Source organism: Bufo gargarizans, chromosome 2 (genome assembly GCF_014858855.1).
Source record: "Bufo gargarizans isolate SCDJY-AF-19 chromosome 2, ASM1485885v1, whole genome shotgun sequence".
In the NCBI taxonomy this organism is placed as follows: Eukaryota; Metazoa; Chordata; class Amphibia; order Anura; family Bufonidae; genus Bufo; species Bufo gargarizans.
In genome coordinates this window covers 280,895,555-280,914,246 of record NC_058081.1, presented here as the reverse complement: position 1 = coordinate 280,914,246, position 18,692 = coordinate 280,895,555, and the positions used below count along the sequence as shown (strand labels likewise).

The 18,692-nt window shown below is 40.0% G+C and overlaps 1 protein-coding gene across 2 annotated transcripts in view; it reads right to left on the bottom strand.

Annotated features, from left to right (window-relative positions):
• DOCK4 (dedicator of cytokinesis 4) overlaps positions 1–18,692 on the bottom strand; it is a 346,430-nt gene that overhangs the window by 201,297 nt on the left and 126,441 nt on the right. For both annotated transcript variants that reach the window (XM_044280322.1, XM_044280323.1), the window contains exons 7-8: positions 6,691–6,775; positions 5,275–5,426 (exon numbers count right to left, since the gene is read on the bottom strand). In XM_044280322.1, coding sequence (XP_044136257.1) covers positions 5,275–5,426; positions 6,691–6,775 — 237 coding nt within the window. The remainder of the gene's footprint in view (positions 1–5,274; positions 5,427–6,690; positions 6,776–18,692) is intronic.

The window sequence follows — 18,692 nt, the reverse complement described above, 5'->3', positions numbered from 1 at the left end:
CTTGGCTTTGTGGCCCCCTAAGTTTCCATAGGCTTCATTTTCTGAAGTTTAATGGAAAATGAAACTTAAAGAGGACCTTTCACCACTCCTGATATGTCTGTTTTAATAGATTCATGCATTCCCATGTAATAACAATTCTGGAGCATCTATTCTTATGGCTCTATGTTGTGTCATTCCTATATTATTCCTGATGGAATAATATGGGAGATGAAATTAATTCCCAGCAGTCTGCAGTAAGGGTGCAGAGGGGAGGTGGCAAGTTGGGTGTGTGTCCCAGCACAGTCTGAAAAGGACAGCACTGATTGGATAGACTTAGTCTGTGCAGGTACACCCCCCCCCCCCCCCCCAACTGGTTAACACCCTCTGTCCCCTTACCGCAGACTTCTAGAAATTCATTCATAACTTCCAGTAGAAATAATAAAGGACTGCCACAACATAGAGCCATAAGAATAGATGCTTCAGAATTGTTATTACATGGGGAATGCATGGAGCTATTAAAACAAACAAGTCAGGAGTGGTGACATGTCCTCATTAACGGTTCCTTATATCTGCATTCACATAGTCTGTATGTAACACTTGCAATAATAAGAATTAGAATTAGATTAGACACAAGCAACTGCCTTTTAACAGATTGGTTATATACTAGACAAAGTATACTCCAGGATTAGTTAGACATTAAAGGGGTTGTCCGGGTTCAGAGCTGAACCCGGAAATCCCTCCATTTTCTCCCCAGCAGCCCGCCTGACAGGAGCATCGGAGCAGTTCATGAAGTTCAGTCGCGCAGGGTAAATGCATTTTTTGGAGTTCCGGTGACATACACTCCATACACTTCATCAGGAGCAATGATGAAGGGACGTGTCTGTCCCGAAACGCATTGAGACAGATATATACCCTAATAAAGACAAGTGAACAGAAGCACCCGTGTGATTGGCTGCCTTCATCTTGTAAGATTCTAGAAGCGATCCAGGCTGGGGGGGGGGGGGGGGGGGGGGGTTACAGGTGTTTTGTGCTTATCCTAGTAAACCACCCCCCCTCGTGAAGTGAGTAAATAAGTATACGATACTTCAGTATTTTTATTATACTTGTATCCTTTTAAAACGGATTTTACTTATTTGTTTTAACTCATTCGCCTTATTCATTTACTACACATCGACGTGTATGACACTACAGGCAACGGTCTCTTAGGCACTTGACACCCAGTGTAGTGTGTTTATGTTCTTTTTTTTTTTTTTTTCTACTTTTTCTTTCTGTATTTCTAAGAAACCTACACAACACTTAAACACCTTCTCACCGACCAACCATTATTGGCGCACAATACGGGTTTACAGAAATAGGCGGAATTGAGGTGTTACCAACACCCACCGGTCCCCCTATTTCCCTCTACCCTTTATATCCATTCTCTTAAGGCATTTTCTGCTTCACACCGGAGGGGAACGGAGCCGGCAGCTTGACACATGTGTAGGGGGCCTAAGGCAGACATAGTCTTAACGTTGCATTAGACACATAGAGAAGTCAGCCTAAGCTCAGTAGAGGACATTAAAACTTTTTATAATTAAGTTGTGGTTTCTTCTTAGGCCACATTCACACATACGTGGATTTTCACAGACCACGGTCCGTGAAAACCCGTCCTGCCGAGTGCACAAGCACACGGCATCATTGGTTGCTATGACGCAGTGCGCTTTGTGCCGCCGCCGTACACTCTGAATGCGGCCTTAAGAACATTACTTAGACTCGAAAGCCACATTAACATAATGACAAAGACTGGTTTCACATGTAAGCACACCATCTTCAACCACTGCAAATGACTACATAATTACTAAGCTTTGACTATTGCTCTAACTTGTGAAAAACTGTGAGGAACCTATAGCTGCTAGCAGTCCACCATTTTGACTTGCAGATTTTTGACGTGGATTAACCCCAGATCTCAGCCGTTGCATTGCAAAAGGTGAAATTTGCTGTGAAAATAACACAAACAATTGATGTAGCAGACTTAAAAATCTACACCATAGGTCAATTTCCATACCGCATACATGAGATTTTGCAAAATCTACTTAGCTGGTACTGTATTACACTGTAGATTTCCCCAAGAAATGTGCATATACCCTCAAGAGGGCAGTCAAAATGACAAGAAAAAAATAACCACCAACAATTCTTAAAAATATGTGCTGTCTCTACAAGCTTGTTTGTCTGGTATAGGATAGTGGGAATTCTGTTGAAGAGTAATTTGGGGGGAAAAATAAAAGAAAAAACAAAGAAAAAAAGAAAGAAAGAAAAAGAAAGAAAGAAAAAGAAAGAAAAAAAAAGAAAGAAAGAAAAAGAAAGAAAAAAAGAAAAAAAAAAGAAAGAAAAAGAAACAAACTTGTGTAAAAACTTTTCAGAAAAAGCACAGAACTTGCTGATAAGTCTATACAAAGTGAGCAACATGCAGCTAGGCCTTTTAATTTGGTGTTTGTGATTAAAATAAAAGGAAACCTCTCAATCTGAGGAGGCAGTTGATCACAGGCAATGATTAAAACCTCACAGTGAAGAGCCTTTTTTCTCATAAGAAGCCATTTATGCTACAAAGCTTCCTCCACATGCACAGACAGCATCAATAAGCTAATGAAAATAAGGCAAATATGCCAGTTAAATCAGCAGTCAACCCAATTCTGTTTGTTGCTGTTTCTTTAGATCAGTGGGCAGCAGAGCTGATTTTTAATATTTATAATCCTCAATTTAACATTGCTGGGATTCCAGTACTTCTTGGCTTCTTCACTACAGCAGAAAACTAAGGCTTCAACTCATGACACTTGCACAATATCCAATTATTGAGTACTCTGCAAAGCAATTAAATATTTTCATAGAAAAGAAAATGGAATTAAGAAACACACAGCATCTTAGTAGAAGTATAAAGGCAGCTAATCTGCTATCACCATTTTGTAATTGAAAGCCAATAGACTAATATGAAACAAAAAAAAAAGCTGTAAAGAAGGATTCAAGACACAGTTTACAAGAATAGGCATTTCTAAATAGGGCGAAAAGTGCGGAACGGAAAAGTGTTGGACACATACGGCTGGTATCCGTGTTTTGCATACGGTCGAGTGTATGAGGCCCTAGAGGCTTCAGTTTATAATCAAAGCAGTGATGCTCTGCCTGATCAGCTGTATAATGGACAATGGTGCCTGAGGAGTGCCTCCGACTTACTATGGAGACCCATTGGGTTGTCAGTTGTTTTGATGGAAAGTATAGCACTCCATGGAGCACTATTCCTTCTGTCAAATCTGATGGAATTTTAAATGGAGTATCCAAACAGAGTCCCAGACGCAAATGTGAACAGAACCTTAAATAACACACACCATATAATGCCTCATCAGCAAATAAATGAATGCACTGGAGTGACGTCAAAGTTTCTCTCACCCTTTTTACCCCAATTCTTCTCTACCAAAGAGTTTTCTCTGGAGTATAAAAAATATCCTGTTATTCAAACCCACAATAACTAACTAGGCAACACTGAATAGAATTCCTCTTTATCATCTCATCCTTTCTTATCTTCTCTCAAGTACGTTAAGGCCCTTTTACACGAATAGATATACTCCTTCCCGACAAGCCCCTGCTAGTCAGTGAAGGCGACCAAAGCATTTACCTGCGGCCCTCCAGCTGTTGTAAAACTACAACTCCCACGATGCCCTTCTGTAGGATGTAGCTGTAGGTTGTCAGGGAATTATGGGAGTTGTAGTTTTGCAACAGCTGGAGGGCCGCAGGTTGAGCATGTCTGTCCTACACAGTATCGCTAATACCATAGTTCGTCCACATACAGAATCATTGTTTCCCAGCAGTAGTGTGTCATGGCAGCCTTAGCAAACAAGTAAAATATCTTACATGACCTTAATTTATACAACCGGAAATATTGTGGTGTCCTTATACAATTAGAAATTCAAAACTATAAGCTTTCTTTCAGAAATGTATAACCATAAAAAGTATGTATCTAACACTATTGAGCATGATCCTCCTGTCAAAACTTACTATCTGGGAATTATCTAGGGAAAAGAAAATACAGAGAGGCATTTTAGCTTCCAGAATCTGGGCAACTTCTCTCTTTCATGTGCTGAACGTTCAAAGCTTTGATATTTTACATTTTAAATGTATTATGCAAGAAAGTATGTATATGCAAGAGTCTTGGCCAAAAACCCAATAAAAAAATCCATATTTAGATAGACATATTTAGATTTAGATGTAGAAATGCTAATACTTTTAGATACACTTACAGAGTGCATATGTATTTTGTATTATCTTTGAACATATCTCATATCTTTTTTTTTTAAGTTTGTCATTGGGAAGGAGGGTTGCCACATGTGTGAAGCGGGTACATTCATTCCACCTTCCCCACTGAACTAGGCAGGCCTCATACACTTAGGCCAGTTAGGGAAATAGATCCTTTAATTGATTCCCCAACAAAGCATAATTCTTATAGAAGAGTGAAAGCTACCAAAACATAAGAATGATACTACATAACAAATACCACAGAATAAAAAAAAAAAAAAAAAAAGTGACCCTCCATTTATGCATATTTTTAGCATTACATTTCACTGTATATTATACTTCCATCATCTTCAATGGTTGTCCCCTCCGGACAACCCTTTTCCATTTGGCCCATTAAGAAGTTTGGGTTTCACAAGGGCAGACTCCATGTTTGGGAGCCCATTACTCAGACTGAATAGCTGGCTTCATGGTGGAGATTTACTTTTTAAAGGGAACCTGTCACCGTGAAATGCAGTGCAAACTGCAGGACATCATGTTATAGAGCAGGAGGCGCTGAGCAGATTGATATATGGTTTTGTGGGAAAAGATTCAGTAAATGCATCAGAGTCAGCTAACTCTGCATGACTGGCCACACTACTCCGAGGCATAAAACAAATGAATAAATTACGAAGTTTTGCTGAATCTTTTCCCATAAAACTATATAGTGTGCTCAGCTTCTCCTGTCCGAAAACATGCTGCCTGCAGATTGCACTGTATTTCACCGTGACGGGTTCTTTTTAAAGCCCACGGAATTAACTGCAATAAATCATATCTCATGGGATGACTGCCAAAATGTCCATACAATACATCTACAACTAACTGTACATTTGATACAGTAGGTGTACAGTTTCAATGGGAATTTTTTTAAGTTACTCAAAGGACACTATTTCAGAATATCAAGTGACATTAACTATATAGCACGCATGGAAAATGTCAAGACAGCCAGGACAAACTACTGCTAAATATCAGGCATCCAATAGTTTTTAACCTCTTTACCTAATTGGTCGATTTTCTTTGCTGTCATAAAGTGAGAATATCACTTCTAGTTCCTCTCCCAGATTTGAACACATTAAGCTCTTCATCTGCACAAATAGGTGGTGGCTGCTTGCTGGCACTGGAGTATCTTTTTTTCTGTGCCTGTGCTCCATCTGAAACAAAAAATAATATATATATATATATATATATATATATACATATACATACATACATACACACACACACACACCTGCATTATTGTGAAGGACTGTCTGTCTGTTAGATCATGATCTATGACTTCATTCATTAAAAAAGTATGAAGATCTCAGTGGGATTCTACCACATTAATAATATATGACTCACATGCCCTGAATGTGTATATATAAAATGTTCAAGACATACTGTATATGTCTGGTAGAATCCCACTGAGATCTTACTGTCTTGGGGTTGCTAAGGTATTTGAAGTTCTGTAGACGTTGATCTATCCAGATGATTCTTTGTGTACGGTTATCTCTATACATTCTTTATCTGTCTACGGTTGGATGTTTCTTTTCAAAATCAATAAAAATGATTTATAAAAAAATAAAATAAATCTGAAGAGGCCAGAATGCTCTCCCAAGTGCTAGGGCCCCTTTATTTTTGGAATACATAGGGCTCACATTGGTTGGGTCCCCAATGACCACACATTGGTGGCATATAATAGATATTTAAAGGGAACCTGTCACCGGGATTTTGTGTATAGAGCTGAGGACATGGGTAGCTAGATGGCCGCTAGCACATCCGCAATATCCAGTCCCCATAGCTCTGTGTGCTTTTATTGCGTAAAAAAAAACACGATTTGATACATATGCAAATTAACCTGAGATGAGTCAGAGCTTGAAAATATGACTCTTCTCTGGTCGCACAAGTAAGATATGACTCTTATGTTAATTTGCATAAAAGTCGGGAAGTACAAAAATGCATAATACTTATTGAATTTGCCTGCAAATTAAATTAAAAGTGTAATTTATATGTTTAGGGTAACACAAACATTTAGAAACGCTCAGTGAGGGTAGCATAGTAAAGGTGACAGGTTCCCTTTAAGCTCAAACAACTCTTTCAACACCTCTAAAATATCACCAAGTAACTATATTCATTTATATATCAAAACATTGGAATAACACTACAGAACAAACATTTCTCTACAGGATGGAGACAATGAACAATCATTCCTTGAAATTGAAACACCACAATCAGATTCACTTTATACTGTATTTGCTATACATAATATTTACATTTCAAACTAAAAAGTGTTTTTTGTGTGGCAAACTTACTAAAAGTACTACCATAATTTTCATAAATTAAATAGTGGTCATTTTTATATTTACAAATTACACATCAATTTTATCTGTCATTGCATGGTATTATATTTAAAAACTGGACCATTGTCATACTTACTAGTCTGTATAATTCAGTAACACTGATTTCTTCTGGATCTACCATAGCAAACTCTTTCCTTGGAACCAAGTCTAGACCCAACTGCCTACAAAATATGGAAAACTATTAAAAACTGGTATTCTAATAACATTAATTTGATCTATACACTACGTCTGATAAAATTTCATACATTTTTAAATTTCCATATTTTATTTATAATGCAAAAATACATATCCACATAACATTTGTAATATTATAAAATCTGAGATCATCCCCGACCCACCCCACCTATCCCCCCCTCCCAACCTTGCAGGAAGAAAAAAAAAAAAAAAAAAAAAAAAAAAGGGGTATATATAATAAAAAAGGAAAGTTCCGAATTAATTAAACCATGTCCCACTCTTCCCACAGTTTACCCCATTTTAGATAAGATCCTCTTTGTTTGTGCAGAATCCTCTCATAGCTTTTCACTTTCTCGACCAGAGCCAGCCAGTTGCTGCAGTCTGGAGCGGAGGAGCTAAACCATAGTCTAGCGACAAGAAGCCTAGCCAAGAACATAACCTTAATCAATAATTGACGTTTTATGGGCTGATAGTTAACCTCCGATAAGTCTCCCAAGACCCATATCCTGGGAGACAGAGGAACAACAATGTTAAGTTTACAAGCCAAGGTGGTCTGGACCGATCTCCAGTAACTACCCACCATTGGGCAATCCCAAAACAGGTGTAAGTGGTCTGCCTCGGAGTCGCCACAACGTGGGCAATCAGAGGAGGCTCTAAGTCCTCTTCTATATAGCCACATAGGTGTCACATATATTTTGTGCAAAATGTTAAATTGTACAACAGTGTGATTAAAATTATGTGAAACATATTTTAAACTTTCCCCTATGTTCTCCCAATCTGGGGGACCCACCTCTGAAAGTAACAAAGACCAGGACTTCTGTCCTGGAGAAAGAAGACCCAGAAAAAAATGTTTCATTAAGTGTCTATAACAATGTGATATTTTGATTTTCGTGGCAGCTTTCTTAATAATAAAATCGTGTAAGAATTCAGGAGTGTCTATAAAAAGAAGGTGGCTATTCAGAGTGCTAGAAAGTGCAGACCTCAATTGGAAATATGCGTACCAGGCCACCGCACCCAAATTTGCCCTGTGCCCTAATTCCATCGAGGACAGAATTTGTCCACTACTAACCACCTGATGTAAATACTGAACCTTCTTAGTCCTCCAATACTGGCAACAATTCAGGTCCCTTAAATTCACAAGCTTTGGATTATGCCACAATGGGGTGCAAATAAGTGATGCCTTAACTCCACACCAACTCCTAATGACCCGCCAGGTCTTTGTAGCCATTCTGCAGAAAAGTGTATACCCGGTCTGTATATTTGATAGGTAGTCGGACTCCAATACAGTAAAGAAATCCGTAAAGCCTGAGTCTTTCACCACTTTATTGCAGAAATGGCTATTTTCCCAGTCATTAAAAAGGCAGAGTTGAGAGGCCATAAAGTAACCCCTAAAATAGGGGAGGTTAAGGCCTCCCTGGTTATAAGGCATGGAGAAGTAGAGCGCCTTCAATCTAACACGCTTCCTCCCCCATAGTAGGTCGTTAAGCATCCGCTCTATCAGTCTAAAATACTTATCTGCAATCCATACAGGCGAGTTGCGCAGGACATAAAGAACCTGGGGCAGTACTACCATTTTTATTGTATGCAGAATTTTTTGCCATATCTTGATTTTAGCCCTCAGCTTTATCAGCAGGGGAATCAAGTTAAGTTGTGGATATTCCTGAGGTTTGGCAGAGACTGAAATCCCCAGGTACTTTATTGATTCAGAGACTGTTAACTGGTTATCCCAATCACCTCGCAGCTCGTCTATAGGGAGGAGAACAGTCTTCTCCCAATTGATCTCCAGGCCAGACGGAGCAGAAAAAAAAACCAACCAAATCCATTATGCGAGGGAGAGTGGTTTCTGTTTGCTGAAGAAAGACCAAGATGTCATCTGCGTAGAGAGATACACGGTCGTGCTTCCCCATTATACCAAAGCCGGCCACCTGCAAATCCTGCCTTATACTGGCTGCTAAGAGTTCAATATAAATATTGAAGAGAAGGGGGGAGAGAGGACAGCCTTGACGGGTGCCTCTTCCTAGGGTGAAGCTCTCTGTGATCGTATCATTAATCCTGATCCTAGCAGCTGGGGAACTATATAATAACTGAACCATCGCCATAAATCTAGGGCCAAAGCCCATTTTTTTCATCACCTCCCAGAGAAAAGTCCACTCCACCCTGTCAAAGGCTTTGGTGGCATCCAGCGTCAGGATGGAGCGGGCACCACGCCCCGGGGACTGAATATTCATAAATAGCCTATGCAAATTATGATGGGTGCCCCTTTTTGGCATAAAGCCATTTTGGTCTGGGTGGATAATAGTGGATATAACCCGTGAAAGCCTCCTGGCCAAAACTTTAGATAGTAACTTGGCGTCTGTGTTTAGTAGCGAGATTGGTCTATAGGAGCTCATTTCTATCGGGTCCTTATCCTTTTTAGGAATTAAAACAATAAGAGCCTCCATCATAGTGCATGGTAAGCTCCCTGCCTGTATTGCCTGAGAAAAGACCTCTAACAGCTGAGGGAGAATCACATCGCTGTACTTGCGGTAAACCTCATATGGAAGGCCATCCATCCCTGGCGACGAATTCCCCGAGACAGATCCCAAAGCCTCCTGGAGTTCCGAAAGGGATAACTCCTCTTCCAGATATTCTATTTGGGCTTCGTTTAAAATGGGGAGTGAGATCCTTTCCAGGAACCGCGTCGCCAGGTCGGGTGGCAAGCCAGAAGAGGGACTGTATATCTGAATAAAATATTGTAGAAAGGTGTCCCTAATTCCTTCTGGATCTGTTATAATTTCCCCCGCTGTATTGCGGATCGAGACAATAGATTGATTTTTCTTGTCTTGTTGTGTAATTATCCTAGCTAACAACCTACCAGGGCGTCCAGCCTACTTGAAGAATACTCTATGATTTGCTTTCTCTGTTATGTATTTATCCAAGGAGCAGCTGGCCTTCTGCATCTCCTCCCTGTTATGCTCAGTAGGTTGACCGGTAAATCGCTCAGTTGTGCATACAACCGCCTTGGCCAGTTCCTCCTGACTAGATCGGGCGGATCAATGGAGAGGGGAGTGGGGAGGGGGGAACCCACCTTGCAGGTTTGGGGTTGTGTGGCTTTTTTTTTTGTGTTTTTTTTTTTCCTTTTTTCTTTTGTTTTTCTGTCTTTTTCTTGCTACAGTGAAGGATGCCCACTAGAATTGTAACTTGGAATATCAGAGGGCTTGGGGAAAGGGTCAAAAGGCAAGCTATTATGGATGCACTTAAAAGATATCTTCCAGCAATTATTTGTATGGTAGAAACCCATCTTACTAAAGAAACCGTGTCCCGCTTGACAACGGGATGGTATTCTCAATCTTATCACTCTACTTTTAGTAGCTCCTCTAGGGGCGTCTCAGTTCTGATTCATAATTCTGTGGACTTTACCCTTATCGAATCCTATATAGATGACCAGGGCAGATTTATCTTTCTGCATGGTAAGCTGCATGGCCATAGTTACATCCTTGCTTTCTTTTATATACCTCCGCCTTTCTCAATGTATCCACTGGTCCAGCTAACCCTTTTTTTTAAGGGAGATCAGAATGCCGGCTAGTTCTGATGGGGGACTTTAATGCAGTAATGGACCCCAATAAAGATAGATTCACATTAGATGCAGAACGCGCGAGGAATTTATGTACTTCCCCGCTGCCACAATTCTGCCAGGAGGTTGGACTGGTGGATATATGGGAACATCTTGGCGGAGGTAAGCGAGTATATTCTTGTGTTAGCAGGGGCGGTAGAGCAATGTCTAGAATTGATTTAGCATTTACTAATGAGAATAATCTGAGCAACATCCGTAAGATACGATATGGGGTAAGAACAATCTCGGACCACTCACCCGTACTGGTTGAGGTTTGCACTGGGAAGAACAAGGACAATAGGGGGCTAGGATTTAAGCTGAATCCATATTGGTTTTCTATTATGGATAATCTTCAGCCCACTAAATCATTGATATCCTCCTTTTGGGAGGTGAATCGCCCCTCTGCTAACATCAATATAGTATGGGATGCCCTGAAAGCATATCTGAGGGGGGTCTTCATAAGTGAGATTGCTGCAGTAAAGAGAACATTTAAAATTTCATACATTTAATACTCTAATTCCTCCTTACAGTAGATGTTTAGAAATATATATAGTCTTACACTGACAGTGTGTTGGTTACTTGACACAATGGAGGACGAGAAGGGAATGGATAACGTACAAATATGGTCACCGGTAAAAAGTTTACCTCCACTATAATTATCATTATCTTCCTTTCTAGTTGGATAAAGAAGAAATATTTTTTTGAGAGTACTTCTTTTATCTCTCGTACAGTGACCAAGTCTAAGCACTGCACAGATCTCACATGCAGCGGAGAGTGGGGGATTTGCTCTCACAAGAGCAGAGCTCCTTCTGCAACGCCTGGACAGACAGAACCGATGATCAGGTCGTTTAACCGCTTTGGATGCTGCAGTCAATAGTGATTGCAGCATCTAAGTGTTTACCCCATCAGCCTCCGAAGAAAGAGATTGTGGGGAGCCGATGTCTGTGCACAGAAGGCTGGACCCTAATAAAGGCTCCAGTCGTGCCTGCTGTGCATCTTAGCAGGCTGCCACCCTCTGGCACAGCTTGCTGGTAGATGTCAGTATAGCACTGACAGAATGATATACTGTATTGCATAAGTTGCAATGTATTATAGAAGCGATCAAAAGATCACCTCTTAAAGTCCCCTTGAAGGACTAATAAATAGTTATTAAAAAGTTAAATAAAAAGGTTATGTTAAAATAAAAAAATACAAGTAAAATACAAAATATAACTGACAGAATTGCAGTTTTTTGGCTTATTTGTCCCCCCAAAAATAAAATAAAAAGCCATTAAAAAAAAAGTGTTATGCAGCCCAAAATGATACCACTGAAAAGTACAAGTCATCCTGGGAAAATCAAGCCCTCATACAGCTCAATAGAAAGGAAAATAAACGTTATCGATCTAGGGATATGGTAATGCCAAAACATTTTTTATTATGGATTTTACTCTGCAAAAGTAGTAAAATGTAAAAAAACAAAACTACATACATTTGATATTACTATTATCGTAATGACCCAGCGAAAAAGTGATCATGTTTTTTAGGCTGAAATATGAACAATGCAAAATTTATAAAGTTAAAACTCAATGGTGGTATTGTTGTTGCTCTGGAACTTGTCCCGCAAAAAAACAAACCCTCATACACAGTGACATTGATAGAAAAAAAAAAAAAAAGTTAAAGCTTTTAGAATGTGACTATTAAAAAAAAAAAAAAACCTTTGTCATTAAGGCCTAAAACAGCATGGTCATTAAAGAGTTACGAATGCAATTTCTTTTAAGAATGCAAATGGTATCTAGGCATCAGATTGCTAAAGAAATCTACACACACAGTTACATGTAAAAACAGGACCTGTCAGCAGGCCACCTATCACAGTCCAGTGAGGCCTCACTGTCATACGGTAACAATGACTGGACAACAAACAACGGTTTTGATAAATGAGGCCCTATGCCTTGTTTACAGAGCTCCTATGGCACCATGACCTCCAGGAATACACAATAGTTTGAGCATATTGCTCTCTCATTAGTAGAAGTAGCAAAAATCTTTTTCATTATACTTTTTTTCTGTAAGCTCCCCTCCTGGTTTTGACTTGCAAATACCGACACAAAATACAAACTAAATACTGACAGTGTGAAAATGGCCTAAGATGGCTTAAGACAGTGCAGCTAAACCAGTTTTCTGCCTGCGTAGAAGAATGCAATGCTACGAGAGATACACAGTTGATATAAAAAAAGTCCACACACCCCTGTTAAAATGTCAGGTTTCTGCGATGTAAAAAATGAGACAAATATAAAACATTTCAGAACTTTTTCCACCTTTAATGTGACCTATAAACTGTATAACTCTATTGAAAAACAAACTGAAATCTTTTAGGTAGAGAGAAGGTAAAATATAAAAATAAAATAATATGGTTGCATAAGTGTGCACACCCTTAAACTACTACTTTGATGAAGCACCGTTTGATTTTATTACAGCACTCAGTCTTTTTGGGTACGAGTCTATCAGCATGGCACATTTTGACTTGGCAAGATTTGCCCACTCTTCTTTGCAAAAACACTCCAAATCTGTCAGATTGCGAGGGCATCTCCTGTGCACAGCCCTCTTCAGATCACCCCAAAGATTTTCAATCGGATTCAGGTCTGGGTTCTGGCTGGGCCATTCCAAAACTTTAATCTTTAACTTTAATTAATTCTGGTGAAGCCATTCCTTTGTTGATTTGGATGTATGCTTTGGGTCGTTGTCATGCTGAAAGATGAAGTTCATCTTCATGTTCAGCTTTCTAGCAGAAGCCTGAAGGTTTTGTGCCAATATTAACTAGTATTTGGAACTGTTCATAATTCCCTCTAGCTTAACTAAGGCCCCAGTTCCAGCTAAAGAAAAACATCCCCAAAACATGATGCTGCCACCACCATGCTTCACTGTTGGAATGGTGTTCTTTTGGCGATGTGCAGTGTTTTTGGGCCAAACATATCTTTTGGAATTATGGACAAAAAGTTCAACCTTGGTTTCATCAGACCATAACACCTTTTCCTACATGCTTTTGGTAGACTTCAGATGTGTTTTTGCAAAATGTAGCCTGGCTTGGATGTTTTTCTTCATAAAAAAGGCTTTCGTCTTGCCACTCTACCCCATATAGCCCATACATATGAAGAATACGGGAGATTGTTGTCACATGTACCAAACAGCCAGTACTTGCCAGATATGCCTGCAGTTCCTTTAATGTTGCTGTAGGCCTCTTGGTAGCCTCCCAGACCAGTTTTCTTCTCGTCTTTTCATCATTTTTGGAGGGACGTCCAGTCCTTGGTAATGTCACTGTTGTGCCATATTTGCTCCACTTGATGATGACTGTCTTCACTGTGTTCCATGGTATATCTAATGCCTTGGAAATTCTTTTGTAACTTTCTCCTGTCTAATACCTTTTAACAATGAGATCCCTCTGATACTTTGGAAGCTCTCTGTGGACCTTGGCTTTTGCTGTGGGATGCGACTAAGAAAATTTTAGGAAAGAACAACTAGAGCAGCTGAACTTTATTTGGGGTTAATCAGAGGCACTTTAAATGATGGCAGATGTATGCTGACTCCTATTGAACATGATTTTGAATGCGATTGCTTAATTCTGAACACCGCTACATCCCCAGTTATAAGGGTGTGCAAACGTATGCAACCACATTATTTTTGCTTTGTTTTCAGCTTGTTTTTCAATTGAGTGGTACAGTTTATAGGTCATATTAAAGGTGGAAAAAGTTCTGAAATGATTTCTCTTTCATTTTTTTACAGCACATAAATATATATATATATATATATATATATATATATATATATATAGCAAAGAAAACCACTGGCAGCACCACCCAAAGAAAGTATGAAGGAAAAAGACGGGTGCAAAGTCCAAGTATGGTAACAGGTGCTTACCTACTTATACAGAGCAAAAATCGGACTGCACTCCAAAACGTTTCTTCTGTAAAATAGTGTGTTTTTATTCACCCATATGGTGGTAAAGAGCGATGTTTCGGCTCAAACATGAGCCTTTCTTAAGGCTTGAGCCGAAACGTCGCTCTTTGCACCATATGGGTGAATAAAAACACACTATTTTACTGAAGAAAAGTTCTGGAGTGCAGTCCGATTTTTGCTCCATTATATATATATATATATATATATATATATATACACACATATATATACACACACACATATATATATATATATATATACACATACACACACACACACACACACAGTAGTTTGGACACATCTTCTCATTCAAAGAGTTTTCTTTATTTTCATGACTATGAAAATTGTACATTCACAATGAAGGCATCAAAACTATGAATTAACACATGTGGAATTATATACATAACAAAAAAGTGTGAAACAACTGAAAATATGTCATATTCTAGGTTGTTCAAAGTAGCCACCTTTTTCTTTGATTAATGCTTTGCACACTCTTGGCATTCTCTTGATGAGCTTCAAGAGGTAGTCATCTGAAATGGTCTTCCAACAGTCTTGAAGGAGTTCCCAGAGATGCTTAGCACTTGTTGGCCCTTTTGCCTTCACTCTGTGGTCCAGCTCACCCCAAACCATCTCGATTGGGTTCAGGTCCGGTGACTGTGGAGGCCAGGTCATCTGGCGCAACACCCCATCACTCTCCTTCATGGTCAAATAGCCCTTACACAGCCTGGAGGTGTGTTTGGGGTCATGGTCCTGTTGAAAAATAAATGATGGTCCAACTAAACGCAAACCGGATGGAATAGCATGCCGCTGCAAGATGCTGTGGTAGCCATGCTGGTTCAGTATGCCTTCAATTTTAAATAAATCCCCAACAGTGTCACCAGCAAAGCAGCCCCACACCATCACACCTCCTCCTCCATGCTTCACGGTGGGAACCAGGCATGTAGAGTCCATCCGTACACCTTTTCTGCGTCACACAAAGACACGGTGGTTGGAACCAAAGATCTCAAATTTGGACTCATCAGACCAAAGCACAGATTTCCACTGGTCTAATGTCCATTCCTTGTGTTCTTTAGCCCAAACAAGTCTCTTCTGCTTGTTGCCTGTCCTTAGCAGTGGTTTCCTAGCAGATATTCTACCATGAAGGCCTGATTCACACAGTCTCCTCTTAACAGTTGTTCTAGAGATGTGTCTGCTGCTAGAACTCTGTGTGGCATTGACCTGGTCTCTAATCTGAGCTGCTGTTAAACCTGTGATTTCTGAGGCTGGTGACTTGGATGAACTTATCCTCCGCAGCAGAGGTGACTCTTGGTCTTCCTTTCCTGGGGCGGTCCGCATGTGAGCCAGTTTCTTTGTAGCGCTTGATGGTTTTTGTGACTGCACTTGGGGACACTTTCAAAGTTTTCCCAATTTTTCGGACTGACTGACCTTAATTTCTTAAAGTAATGCTGGACACTCGTTTTTCTTTACTTAGCTGCTTTTTTCTTGCCATAATACAAATTCTAACAGTCTATTCAGTAGGACTATCAGCTGTGTATCCACCTGACTTCTCCACAACGCAACTGATGGTCCCAACCCCATTTATAAGGCAAGCAATCCTACTTATTAAACCTGACAGGGCACACCTGTGAAGTGAAAACCATTTCAGGTGACTACCTCTTGAAGCTCATCAAGAGAATGCCAAGAGTGTGCAACGCAGTAATCAAAGCAAAAGGTGGCTACTTTGAAGAACCTAGAATTTGACATATTTTCAGTTGTTTCACACTTTTTTGTTATGTATATAATCCCACATGTGTTAATTCATAGTTTTGATGCCTTCAGTGTGAATCTACAATTTTCATAGTCATGAAAATAAAGAAAACTCTTTGAATGAGAAGGTGTGTCCAAACTTTTGGTCTGTACTGTATTTACACACTCACCTAAAGAATTATTAGGAACACCTGTTCTATTTCTCATTAATGCGATTATCTAGTCAACGAATTACATGGCAGTTGCTTCAATGCATGTAGGGTTGTGGTCGTGGTCAAGACAATCTCCTGAACTCCAAACTGAATGTCAGAATGGGAAAGAAAGGTGGGCTACAACAGCAGAAGACCCCACCGGGTACCACTCATCTCCACTACAAATAGAAAAAAAAGGCTACAATTTGCACAAGCTCACCAAAATTGGACTGTTGAAGACTGGAAAAATGTTGCCTGGTCTGATGAGTCTCGATTTCTGTTGAGACATTCAAATGGTAGAGTCCGAATTTGGCGTAAACAGAATGAGAACATGTATCCATCATGCCTTGTTACCACTGTGCAGGCTGGTGGTGGTGGTGTAATGGTGTGGCGGATGCTTTCTGGGCACACTTTAGGCCCCTTAGTGCCAATTGGCCATCGTTTAAATGCCACGGGCTACCTGAGCATTGTTTTTGACCATGTCCATCCCTTCATGACCACCATTTGCCCATCCTCTGATGGCTACTTCCAGCAGGATAATGCATCATGTCACAAAGCTCGAATCATTTCAAATTGGTTTCTTGAACATGACGATGAGTTCACTGTACTAAAATGGCCCCCACAGTCACCAGATCTTAACCCAATAGAGCATCTTTGGGATGTGGTGAAACGGGAGCTTCGTGCCCTGGATGTGCATCCCTCAAATCTCCATCAACTGCAAGATGCTATCCTATCAATATGGGCCAACATTTCTAAAGAATGCTATCAGCACCTTGTTGAATCAATGGCACATAGAATTAAAGCAGCTCTGAAGGCAAAAGGGGGTCCAACACCGTATTAGTATGGTGTTCCTAATAATTCTTTAGGTGTGTGTGTATATACACTACATGCAGAATTATTAGGCAAATGAGTATTTTGACCACATCATCCTCTTTATGCATGTTGTCTTACTCCAAGCTGTATAGGCTCGAAAGCCTACTACCAATTAAGCATATTAGGTGATGTGCATCTCTGTAATGAGAAGGGGTGTGGTCTAATGACATCAACACCCTATATCAGGTGTGCATAATTATTAGGCAACTTCCTTTCCTTTGGCAAAATGGGTCAAAAGAAGGACTTGACAGGCTCAGAAAAGTCAAAAATAGTGAGATATCTTGCAGAGGGATGCAGCACTCTTAAAATTGCAAAGCTTCTGAAGCGTGATCATCGAACAATCAAGCGTTTCATTCAAAATAGTCAATAGGGTCGCAAGAAGCGTGTGGAAAAACCAAGGCGCAAAATAACTGCCCATGAACTGAGAAAAGTCAAGCGTGCAGCTGCCAAGATGCCACTTGCCACCAGTTTGGCCATATTTCAGAGCTGCAACATCACTGGAGTGCCCAAAAGCACAAGGTGTGCAATACTCAGAGACATGGCCAAGGTAAGAAAGGCTGAAAGACGACCACCACTGAACAAGACACACAAGCTGAAACGTCAAGACTGGGCCAAGAAATATCTCAAGACTGATTTTTCTAAGGTTTTATGGACTGATGAAATGAGAGTGAGTCTTGATGGGCCAGATGGCTGGATTGGTAAAGGGCAGAGAGCTCCAGTCCGACTCAGACGCCAGCAAGGTGGAGGTGGAGTACTGGTTTGGGCTATCATCAAAGATGAGCTTGTGGGGCCTTTTTGGGTTGAGGATGGAGTCAAGCTCAACTCCCAGTCATACTGCCAGTTTCTGGAAGACACCTTCTTAAAGCAGTGGTACAGGAAGAAGTCTGCAAGGTAAGAAAAACATGATTTTCATGCAGGACAATGCTCCATCACACGCGTCCAAGTACTCCACAGCGTGGCTGGCAAGAAAGGGTATAAAAGAAGAAAATCTAATGACATGGCCTCCTTGTTCACCTGATCTGAACCCCATTGAGAACCTGTGGTCCATCATCAAATGTGAGATTTACAAGGAGGGAAAACAGTACACCTCTCTGAACAGTGTCTGGGAGGCTGTGGTTGCTGCTGCACGCAATTTTGATGGTGAACAGATCAAAACACTGACAGAATCCATGGATGGCAGGCTTTTGAGTGTCCTTGCAAAGAAAGGTGGCTATATTGGTCACTGATTTGTTTTTTGTTTTGTTTTTGAATGTCAGAAATGTATATTTGTGAATGTTGAGATGTTATATTGGTTTCACTGGTAAAAATAAATAATTGAAATGGGTATATATTTGTTTTTTGTTAAGTTGCCTAATAATTATGTACAGTAATAGTCACCTGCACACACAGATATCCCCCTAAAATAGCTAAAACTAAAAACAAACTAAAAACTACTTCCAAAAATATTCAGCTTTGATATTAATGATTTTTTTGGGTTCATTGAGAACATGGTTGTTGTTCAATAATAAAATTAATCCTCAAAAATACAACTTGCCTAATAATTCTGCACTCCCTGTGTATATATATATATATATA